At 43.0% G+C, this 12,551-nt stretch overlaps 1 protein-coding gene across 1 annotated transcript in view; it reads right to left on the reverse strand.

The window, feature by feature from the left end:
- epha7 (eph receptor A7) overlaps nt 1-11,940 on the reverse strand; it is a 123,618-nt gene extending 111,678 nt beyond the window's left edge. Inside the window, 3 exon segments of the mRNA XM_084083182.1 lie at nt 7,794-8,463; nt 9,643-9,707; nt 11,797-11,940. Coding sequence (XP_083939308.1) covers nt 7,794-8,463; nt 9,643-9,707; nt 11,797-11,902 — 841 coding nt within the window. The 5' untranslated portion in view covers nt 11,903-11,940.
- Nucleotides 11,941-12,551: the final 611 nt, after the last annotated feature.

A 12,551-nucleotide genomic window follows, 5' to 3' on the forward strand; every position in this document is an offset into this window, starting at 1 on the left:
ATCCAAGCTGCCATCAACACGTCAAATGAAATACGAATGTGCAGCATTGTGTCCGAACTTTTCACCAGGAAGGGTTTGTTTCCATAGCTGTTGGGCTTGTTAAATATTTGCCCCAAAGTTATATTCACAAAGAGGATTGCGCTGGCTGGTGCAGATGCTTAGTTCAAAGATGAACAAAAGACTTATAGAAAGAAAAAAATATATATTTAGGCAGTGGTGGGAAAAAGTACTAAAATGTTCAAGTATCAATACTGCAATGTGCTGTAGAAATGCTCTGTTACAAGTAAAAGTCTGGAATTCAAAATGTACTTGAGTAAAAGTACACAAGTATTGGCATCAAAATGTAATTAAAGTATCAAAAGTAAAAGTACTCATTATGTCCTTTCAAGTTTTCAAATGTATAGAAAATCTTTTGAAAATAGCCGATCTACAAGCTCACAATGCGTCGCAACGCGACGCATTGTGAGCTTGTAGATCGGCTATTTTCAAGCGGCCAAAGCGTATGTATGGCTGAAGTGGTTAATGTATGTTTTTGATAATAATCTAAATGTACAAAGTAACTAGTAACTAAGTAAGTTTTCAAATAATTGTAGTGGAGTAAAAGTACAATATTTGCCTCTGAGATGTAGGGGAGTAGAAGTAGAAGAATTGGAAATTGGAAATACTCAAGTAAAGTGCAAATACCTCAAAATTGTACTTAAGTACAGTACTGTACTGTAAATGTACGTCAAACTGTTTATCACTTTACAGGTATCATATAGAGATATAAATGGATCTGAAACAAGGATAAAACACAACTTAAGGTTACAGAAATATAGAGTCGCTCATAGATCAGCTTATAGATCAGCTATTTTCAGAGATATTTGGTGTAAAGGGGGGGGGGGGAAAGGAGCAGGCCAAGTATAGAGACCTGGGGGACCCCTATCATCCAAGTATATAGGGTTTAAGCGGTCAAGCTGCTAAGACCGAATCATCTATATACGAATATAAAGCAGTTCATCGTAAAGCTTAATCTATTCAACAGTTGCAGGGGCCCACGCCTTCCTCATAAAACAGTAGTTTAATTCACTGTTTCTGTATCAAATTGAATTCGGACGGCCCAATCTGGCAGATACCTATTAGCAGTGGTGTAAAGTAACTAAGTACATTTACTCAAGTACTGTACGTAAGTACAATTCAGAGGTATTTTGACTTTACTGGAGTATTTCCAATTGTCTATACTTTTACTTCTACTCCACTACATCTCAGAGGCTAATATTGTACATTTACTCCACTACAATTATTTGAAGAGTTTAGTTACTTTGCAGATATAAATCATTACATTATAAAACATACATTAACCACCTTAGCCCTATTTTATACGTAGGCTATTTGAAAATAGCCGATCTACAAGCTCACAACGCGTCGCATCGCGACGCGTTGTGAGCTTGTAGATCTGCTATTTTCAAACATTTTAGTAATGTTACTTTTGGTACTTTAAGTACATTTTGATACCAATATCTTTGTACTTTTACTCAAGTCAATTTTGGATTCCGGACTTTTACTTGTAACAGAGTACTTCTACATTGCAGAATTGACACTTTTACTCAAGTAAAACATTTGCGTACTTTTTCCACCACCGCCTATTAGGCTATCTAGCAGTTCTATTTGCTTGGTGTTAGTCAAACAACATGTAGTAAAGAAGTATAACAAACGTAATACATAAAAGGCCTATGAAACGGCAGTGAAGGCGCGGCGGAATCCGAGCTGTCATTCCCAATTAGAGGCCCCCGCGTTGCATTGCATGAATAGGGCAAAACACAAGTAAACAATCCATATTCTCACACAAACAAAGGCATATATGGTAAGATATACTTTGCCACCACCCCCCCCCCCCCCCCCTGCCCCTCACGCTCCCCAGAAAAAGAAGACCTTTGTGACTTGGTGTCACGCAGAATTATTTCAGAGGGTGACAGCAGGGGGTGTATGATCGGGAGCTATGTGCAAGGTCAGTGAATATTAACTTCATTTACACATGGCTGCAGCCGTCCGTCCGCCCGCCCGCCCGACGACAATGGAGCCCGTAGCCTCTTGTGCTTAGTAACGTGAGCGCCCGGGCTGACAGGACACTGTCAAAGACGGAAGATGGATGATCACAGCGGTTGACCCCTGATCGCCCAGAGGAGTCACCTCTCCGGCCCCCCGGTCCCCCCTCCCTCCCCCTCCGCATGACAAAAGAACTCCTGCTCGCAGTTCAACGTTCCAATCATCTCCCACTTGCACTAACAGGTTCAGACATCTTCGATCCCCCTGGTCGCCATAACCTCCTTTTCTTTTCTTTTTTTTTTGTGTGCGACTGAAGTCCTTTGCTCTCCAAAAAAACGTGGCACAGATGCTCCTTTGCCGACCGGGGTGGAGAGGAGGATGCGATCAGACAAGGCAACCTCCGTGTCAGGGGAAGACAATGGTGTTCAACGCTATGTGTTCCCCGTGGCATGTCAGAGGGTGAAAGTGATATTGCGACTCGGGGTGCCAGGGGTCTCGGCACCTTGAGAAGCAGCAATTGGGGGGGGCCTTGTTGTCAGTGAGAGCATCCCCTCTGGGAGGGTGCTGCAGAACGATGGCTCTCTGTACTTCAATCTTTCCTTCAAGAAGAAAATCGATAACTTATTACATAACCACACTGTTTTTTTTTTTGTGTTCCCCACACCTCCGCTAACACCCGGAACAGGGACAGTGGGACATACGCTTTAGATAGTGTCACCCACAGAATGAAAACTTCCAAGTTTCTAAAAGCAGAGACGTGTTTGTGTGAAAAACCAAGAAGTGTAACAGTAGCTATGCCCACACACTGAAATCCTTAACTCAGTTATATATATAGTGTTTTTTTTGTTTTTTTGGGGGGTGCTATACATCTTGGTATTTTCCAAAATAAGAATAATTATACCGATTCTTCAAACTTGCGACTAAAGTTGAGCGAGTCCCTTGCATCAATCTAAACGTATACAATTTGAAGAATAAGAATGATCTTTTTGGTTCCTACCGATATTCAAAACTTTCACCTAAAGTTTAGCTAGTCAAAATGCATCTACATAACATCCTTAACATATGGCCAATGGGGTGGATGCTTTAATCTGCTTGCACCTTGCAATACCAGAAATTGAATTCATGCTGTTTACCTTGCAACCGTCCCAGGAGCAATCAATTTTAGGGTACTGGGAGGAAACCGTCAACCATATTCGGGGAAGCAACATCCTGGAGTGTAGAATGACACATCTGTTTCTGTGACTGCTACCTGCCAGGCTAAACAACAAGGAGGAAAAAGCCCTGGGCTGCAGAAGAATGCCACTATTCACAGCAACACAGACAGACACTGGCACTGACAAACCTGGCTACCATCCGTCACCAGATTATTTCAATCTTTGACTGATTGTAATCCATTTGGAGCTCCCGCGGACTTTTGAGCGCGCCCACCATTTGCATAATTAAGACAACCATTTGGTGCATTAAACTCGCGGTGTTATCAATCAGGGGCTGCGTCAAGATGCACGACGACCCCCCCCCCCCCTCCCCCTCCTGACACCCCGGCTTCCTGTCGTCATTTTAAATGCTAAGTGAAGTCTTTTTAAAAGCCAGGGAGGGCCCTGGAGCTGGCTGGAAGTGGGCCGGGGCTTTGCTAGTATGCTTTGGGCTAGCCTGCATGGTGGTGGCTTCCACACACCTTGCTTGTTTGTGGTCAGACCCCAACTGCTCAAGCCCCCGTCCCTCTGGGGGCCTAGGCCATCAATCAGCCTGATCCGACTAACTTCTGTCTACCTCCCTGACAGTTGAGATGGATGGTTGCCGCCGTCTGCAGGATGCTGTATCCTCTCATTAATTCTCTTGTTAGCTTTGCGCCGATAGCAGTACAGGGCAAGGTGAGGGTTTTTTTTTTCTGCTTACCCCCCCCCCCCCCCCCCAACATAGGGCCTCGATCTCTCCCTCACATTCGTAAAAAAATATATATTAAAAAAAAGGGAAAGTTGATTAGGGTCAACAGTTAACCCCCTAAGACATGAAGCCGATTCTATAAAATGTCTGTTTTTAGAATGTCTTCTAAAAAATGTCACTGTGTCAGTGGTTCTCAAACTTTTTCGTGTCAAGGACCCCCAAAATGTGTATCTATTTGGCCAAGGACCCCCCATCTCAAAATATGTTCTTCCAGGGACCCTCCAGAGGCAAAGATTTGAGTTACAAATGTCCGCTTGAAAAAAAAAACATATTCAAAGATTTGCACAAATCTTTACGATTTCTCAAAAATAGCAGATCTACAAGCTCGTATGAGCTTGTATATCTGCTATTTTTTAATTGAATAGCCCAAAGTGTAAAATAATGCGTTTTTTTAGCTCAAATCGAAAAGTGACACAGATGCGCTCCAGGTCTTAATGGCTTAATCATTTCCCAGGCACTTTACTTAGCACCAACAATGATGCCGATGTGTCGGAATTGGACAACATACATTCCCGGGATTGAGCGAGACAAAGGTGGCTATGTCTCCCCACAAGGGCCCTCTCTTTATACCAAACGACTCAGTGGCTCCGTTTGCAGTGAGAGTGAGGAGCCATCACCGCTAAACAAGACTCCCGGGCGAATGAATGGGTGCTATTTTAGCACACCACGGCAAGTTCTTTTCGCAGAACGAGCCCCCGCGCGCAGGCTGCGCGGACACTTCAACTGGCCTTTTTCAACACCCATTACACTGGGAGACCACTGAACAGGCCGTGGAGGGAAGAGAGAGAGAACGAGAGAGAGAGAGAGAGAAGAGTGACATTTTGCTGCCACTGCCCCACCTCACAAAGAGTTAAAGAGAGACAGGGACGGGGAGGGGAGGGGAGGGGGGTTGGGGGGAGTGAAAGACAAGTGGTCCCTCTTCGGTGACGGTGATGAATGAGTGGATCACAACACGTTTTGGAAGAGGCCTCCGCGTCTACAGGGGGGGGGGGGGGGGGGGGCTCCTCAAATGACATGACTGACAGCCCGGCTCATTCTGCTGCTCCACCTGCACTCCCCCCACAACCCCCCCCCCTCACCCCCTCCCACCCAACAACCCGCCTGATATTTCCCTGACAACCATTTTGTGTTTCGTAACATACAGTAGATATTGACAATAGCACCAAACTTTTGTTTATGTTTTTTTAAATAAAGGGGCAACATTTAACCCATTTAGACCTGTGACGCATCTGTGTCACTTTAGGTTTATTTGGCTATTCAAAAATAGCAGATCTACAAGCTCATAGCGCGGCACCGAGTGCCGCGCTATGAGCTTGTAGATCTGCTATTTTTGAAAAATCTTGACTTTTTTTTTCTCAAAAAACTAAGGATTTAGAAAACATTTTTAAGAATGGCCTCAGGTCTTAATCGGTTAAAGGACTGTACGGGCGTCAGTACAGTAGCCTATATATATCATCTATTCACAACTTCGGCCATGTGTTGTACATATCGTACCATTGTCCGGTTAATGGCTTGAGCTTTCTCCAGACATTAAAACATTACCAGACCTACCCGAATAACTGAGTCTATGTTGTTAATATAAGTCATGGACATTTACATTTTGTTTGTATATCAACTTTTATCTCCAGGGACTATTTTTTCGGCTAGATCTTTCAAAACATTCCACACTTTGAAATGCATTATAAATCAATGATAACTTTGACAAAACAAATCCAGTGGCATGTTGGATTTACCTATCTCAAGCGAGTTTAAAGTTTATGCAAGTTGATTTTCGTACCATACCAACAAAAAGAAAAACAAAATCCAATGGCTCCCTCAGATATCAAACAAACCGCGGGGTAAGCTGGAAAATAGTCGTAGTCAATAGTAATAGTAATGTCAAGTATACCAGACCACCAGGTATGGCCCTAAAACTCAACAAAAAGATTACATGGCCAAGACAAGGTCCATTACTTTTATCAGTCTTAGAGCTTGGCCTTATTGCACTGTCACTCAGTGTGATAGAAACACTTTGAATAGCTTTTTTTTTTTTTACTTGTTCTAGGGGAAACTCCTGAATGGGCAATTTAATGTCACTGGATCTGTTAAGAGGAACTGCTGATGCTGCAGTGTGATTCTCATTTTATTTAGATTAACTACCCCTTAATACAAAGTCCACTCATGTCCCAGTGGAAATAAAAACTCATAAAGGTGCACTGTCGACACCGGAAAGTACACAGGTTGTTAGGTGTTTTTGTGTGTGTGTGTTTTTTGCCACTAAGGACACATTTCCAGGCACTAATGAAAAGTCCATTACGCAACCACCTATCTCAACGAACCCAAACATTAGTGGAGAGTAGAATGGCTTTACTTGCGGGGAGATTCAACAGTGCTCGTCTCTGAAAACTCTTGAGCACAATAGATAATAAGAAAAGTCGCAGGCACCTAAAATAACTTTGAATTAACACAATAGATAATAAGCAAACCAGCAGACAGCTAAAATAACTTTGAATAATTTTTCCTAATGCCTGCTATGCTACATTGTTATCCACCGTATGAATAAATTACAGGCTGCCCCTCCCCGGGTAGTTTTTGTCACCCAAAGTCTCGACTGTATCTTCCCATTTATGCATTCCAAAATAACAATAAAAAAAACGTCTCCCTTTTGACTCAGCCATAGCCTCTCACCACATTAGACACATAGCATAACTTGAGACAGGCTGTGAGTTCCTCTAAATTGGATTGCCTAATATATTTTGTGGAGCACCTCCCCCTCGTCGGGTTCCCAAATGGTTGACAGCGTGGCATTAAAAGCTTGAATTTGTTCTTAAGACACATTCCGTTCAATTACTACTGGTTGTTAGCCCACATAAGCTGCTTAGATGGTGGGTTGCCCATTTTGCAAAAAAAAAAAAAAAAAAGTATTTAGGCAAAGGCACAAGATGAAGCACTTAGGGTCTGCTCTGCTGCAGACCTAAGTTGTTCCCCCTCGTAATCCAAAGTGATTTTGATCTCTAAAGTCAGGTGGGCACTGAAAATAAGCCTTTGAGAAAATTACGCCGACAGAAAACATTTCATCGCTAATTGCCGTCCCGCACAGCATAGCCCTCATGCGGTTCATGTTCACGACGGCCTATACACAGAAACACGTAGCCACCGCGAGCTGTAATTGCCCTTCCTGTTAGGCTCCTTCATAAATATCCTGAGGCCTAAATGCCACAGTATGGCGGCTATTTGTTTTCCCTCTCTGTCAGGGTCATTTGGCCGGAGCTGAGAGATACTGAAAGATTGGCTGGACTTCCTCCAGACCTGTGTATTCTGCAAGTGATTGTCTTGGCTCGCCGCCAGCAAGAGAGAGGGAGAAGTGTTTCAGGCCGGGGGAGCAAGAGAGAGCTAAACTGAAGAGTAAGTTATTATTTAATCCCAGTGTCAACAGAGGCACAGCTATAAATTAAGAGCCTGGTAATCAAACAATTAGCTCGGATCCCCAATTATTACACGCACAGGATTGCTGGTCTGAATGCCGTATCCATCTTCGCTGCTTATCGAATCAGTTAGTTAGTTTAATCCTATTATACCAACAAAACTATTCAGCCAGGCCCTAAATCGCCAGTTATACCTGCTTTGCAAAATCAAATCACAAATGCACCAGGTAATGTTATGTCCTGTTGGTCTTGCCTTTCCCAGTGCAAAAAATGTATTTGTATGTAACTGATAGGAAACATTTCTACATGGAAATGCTAATAGGGTAAATGGAATAACTAATATAAGATGAAATGCCACAATTTAAAACAGGGAATTCTGGGAGGCATGAAAAGCAAACGAACACTGCAAACCACACTCACGTTCGCACGCGTCGCCCTTTTGGTGGAATCCCGCTTTGCATATACATTTCCCAATCGGCACCAGCCATTCCCCCTCGGCGCTGCAGTGCATCTTCGGGGCGTTATCGGCCTCCTCCTCGGCGTCGCTCACGCACACCCCCTCCACCTCGACCAGCGACGAGAACTCCGACCCGGTCACGGTGTCCGGGAACGTGGCCAGGTTCTCGATGATAGACCAACACTTCTTGTAGTACACCTTGACGGAGACCAGGGCGATGCAGGCCCCTACGTCCTGGAAGGCCAGGTAAAACCCCCTCCGGGAGAGCGGGCCGATGATGCGCACCTCCGTGTTCAGCTTCATCTTCCTCTCCCCGAGGTCGCCCTGGGTGAAGCTCTCGTCCGCCGCGATCGTGTCGATCTTCACGTACTGGCTCTCGCGTAAATTCCGGCCGACCTCGGAGTCGGTCTCCTGGTAGTACAGGTTGAATGTCTCCTTACAGGTGCCTACCACTCCGGGCAGGCTGTTACAATCCCTCAACGTGAACTTGAGTTCCACAAAAATCCTCTGGGCATCGCCCTTCTCTATCCAGTTAGTCCGAAGCCAGTTATTCTGATTGGGCTCCATGACCTGGCAAACCTGGTATGTGCGGATGGGGGTATAGTTTTCGTCCAACCCGCTGATCTCTTCCCACTAGAGAAAACAAAGAAAGAATTTTGGTTAAGCGTCTCCAAGTTGTCCAAGAATCTCCCAAGATTCCGGAACACCATGAGTGAACTGAAATCAAATGTACCTATACTATATACCTAAAGTAAAAAAAAAAAAAATTGGAATGTAGTCATCAGAACTAAATAGAAATAAAGATGTCTATTGATTATCAATGGAGGTTAAACTAGAGGTAATTACAGTATAATGGAGGTTAGAAAGTGAAGGTGCATTACTATGACATTGAAAATAATCAATGAGATATATGCATGCAATCAATATTGTATTTCAGTCATTGGTGAGAATTGGGGGTGCAGCAAACAATATGGAGTGCACAACATTACAATATAAACAAAGGATGACACATACAAATATACAATATTATGATGCGGCAAATAGATTAAGTATTAGAGATATTTGCATTTTTGGACTTAACCGTAAAATGCCCTTTACACAATGATTAAGCAGCTTGTATTATAGTCTTCATTTTCCGTATTTACTGACATCAATTTTGTTTATCATTTAAAGTTTCAACTTTGTGTTTATATCACACAAAGAAGTTGACTAACTAAAGTTGACTATCTATTCAAGTTCGCTTGAAAGTAATCTGGCCTCATAGTGCACTGAACGATGCCAGAGCTCCTTTTGTAGTGTTATTCACACCGCCTTTCACGTACTTTGTGTCATTCTATTCAAATTGTCTGAATTAATTCAGCCATACAGGTCAAGGTAACACAAGCACTAAAAGAGCACTATCTATTTGTGTATATTTATATCCACACAAAGTATTATTATTAGTCAAGTCACATCACAGGCATCAAGGGCAAATGTATTGTAAAATTCTCAGTGTTCATTTATTTATTTATTTGTAAATCTGAGAATGTACACATGTAACCAAATGGACCCGTAAGGGTCCATTTGGTTACATGTGTACATTCTCAGAGTCCGTAAGGGTCCGTAAGGGTCCTTACGCAAGGGTCCATTTGGTTACATTTATTCTGTACATTCTCAGAGTTACACACGGATAAATGGACCAATGGACTCTTTAAGGTTCCATTTGGTTCCATTTAACACATTCTCAGAGTTTAGATTCAGACCTAACTTCATCCCACTTTGTGTAGTTTATTCACCCATGGCCCAGAGTACATGCACAACAACACAACTCACCCCATTGGGAGGGTAAGAGATCCACTCCAATTCTGTCTGTTGTGCCTTGGAATCCAATAGAATCACTAGTGACGGGGAAATGAAGAGGCAAAAAGGTGGTTAAATCTCATGCTAGAACTGTAAAATGGGCATTACTGCCAGGCCACACAGACAGACTCTATAGCACACATACCCGTGACCCAATTTCCCCATAGCAGTCACACAGCAGAAGAACATGCAAAAAAAGAGGCTAATGTGCTGTAACAGCCACGTTTCTGGTGGCAGAAGGGTACCTTCATGGGCATAAACAGACATTGACATAAAGCATGACGGTTACAACTTACAACACACGGCCGTTGGGCACTATACTCTACAATACAAGGGATTTAACGGCCAACCCAGCCATTCTGTATCAGGCTATATGTGGATTGAGCGAATTCATCATGCATAGGCCTATACGCGTTCTGCTTATGCATTAAATTCTAGATCACTGCCTGCCCTGCATGCTTATGAGGCGGCCTTTGTTGTGTAGAATATCTATGTCACCTCGGTCAATTTAATGAGAAAAAAAAACTTTTGATTGATATACTTTATTAACAGTTTGCAAACAGTGGTACGATGTTTACAATGATGCAAAAAGGATAACACAAAAAGCCAGAGGGGCTTGGTTCCATTGTGGTCCTGTGGTATAGGCTACTAATTTCTAAGGATTTTAGGTTCAAGTTTGGCCCATTTAAAAGGTCAAATAGTGCACCTGTTTAAAATCCTCCGTGATAGTCTATTAATAAATACTTTGATCTTAATTAGGCTAAAACAAAAAAAAAACTGTTCTGAATGTCCTGGGTGGAAATGATTGGTGTAGCAGCCTGAATTCACTCACGATCATTTTGTGAAAGTATAACGTTTGGTGGTGAAACTGTACCGAAGCGTCTTTTGTGTGTGTTGTGTGGAAGAGATCGAAGAGTGCGCTTCTGTTGTGTCCACACCGTGAACCGCAACGACACGCAGCCCTGTCTGTCTGTCTGTCTGTCTGTCTGAGCGCGTCCTACACAATAAACACCGTATTCTGTGTAGAATGTAACATCTACCTAGCCTGATCTATTCTTTTGTGCCAAATGGATCGATCGATCGCTCCTCGCCACTGTTTCGGGTGGATCACTAAAATCTGAGCCGTACGTATACAGTCTGTGTCTTTGTACTGTAACTGTGCCATAGCAGCTGTCTGTCTGATTCTAGAAAACAAAAGAAAAGATAAACAACAACAGCAACTTGCAATTGGCCATAAGATTTCCGTGCGCATTGTAGCCTATAATACCGTAGCTATGATGATGATAATACACCACTGTGACAACATGGTGAGACCAAACCAAGTTACCTGATGTATCTATAGGCTATAAAATACATTAGAAATCGGCAAATGCTTTCAGGATACATACGAATAATAACCCCACTATGTAAATGGTAAGGGAATTGACACGTTTAATTAAATTAATCGACAGGGAGCCTAATAATAATTAATAAATAAAAACTCCTCTATAGCCTATTGATGTAGAATAACAAACAATAGCCAAATATGAATATGATCTCAGTGGATATTCGGTCGGTCGCCAGGTTTAATCGCTATAAAGTGGGGGAAAACCTCCGTTGTTTAAGCTATACTCAGCTGGACATGTTAGATAGTATAATAATAATCATATCCCAACAGACATGGTTCGAAAAGACAGCATGAGGGGCTATTTTGTGCTGAAATAAAAGCACAACTCCGTATTTAAATGCGTGCCTGATCATCGTTATACCCCATTATAACATGGCATCGCCGTGCGTAAAACACAGTTCAGCCTCGCTCGTTACAGCGCACGAGAAGATCGGCAATAACGTCCCTGACAGCTCCGCAACGGTTATTGTCATAACCGCACGTCTCCTAACTTTAGATTACAAAATAGAACAATTATATATCAAGATCGTATTATTGATCTGCGAGGGACTTTGATACAATGTTGCGAGCGCGGCGGCCGCGCTCGCAACATTGTATCAAAGTCCCTCGCAGACCCGTAGCCTAATATTTCAGACACAACGCGACAGCCTCAGTTTTTTGGGGGAGATGAGATCGATGATCATGATGAAACTGAAAGACCGGGATGACAGTCAGAGAAGACAAACTTTATAATAACTTACCTTCCTTGACATTCTGTGCTTTTCCAGTGTCTATATAATAGCAAAAATGAAGGCAAAGCGTAATAATCCACAAGCGGCGCGACGGGATCGACGTGGAGGAAACCATGGTGCACTTGAAATAACTCGTTCTCGTCTCTCCAGACCACGTCGGGTATAGTGGCTTTTTTTTTTGCGTTGTGGCTGTGCTTCCCACGGACGACACTAGAAGCAGCTCTTATGGTAACAGCCGCCCCGCTCTGCCTCTCTAATAGAGCGTCGGGGGGCGGGCTGGTGGGCGGAGACTGGGGGTGTCACTCACTGCCTGACTGACGGGAGCTCCGTCCACTCAGAGGGTCCCTGTTTAGAACGCCGTTTCTGAAACGGTGGGTCGCGACCCGTGTTGTGGGTCGCGGCCGCGTTTTTGTGGGTCCGCGAGTAAAATGTGACTTTTTGTTTTGTTTCCTACGTTTTCTTTTGAATTATTATTATATTAAAAAAAATGCAAGAAAAAACAGAATTAAACAAACTCATTTATTTTTGAAAATAATTAGATAAATACATGTATAAAAAACAATGTAAGAAATTAGATTAATTAGAAAACAAATGTTTAAGAAGATAGCAGATCTACAAGCTCACAATGCTGCATGTTGTGAGCTTATAGATCTGCTATTACCACTAGTTTAGTTTGGATCCCGTCCGGGGGAAAAAGTTTGGGAACCACTGCTGTAGAAACAGGCATGGGACACGTCGAGCGCCAATGAATTATGGGCATCGGG

The sequence above is a fragment of the Gymnoscopelus microlampas genome (assembly GCF_963454915.1).
Source record: "Gymnoscopelus microlampas genome assembly, chromosome: 16".
NCBI lineage: Eukaryota > Metazoa > Chordata > Actinopteri > Myctophiformes > Myctophidae > Gymnoscopelus > Gymnoscopelus microlampas.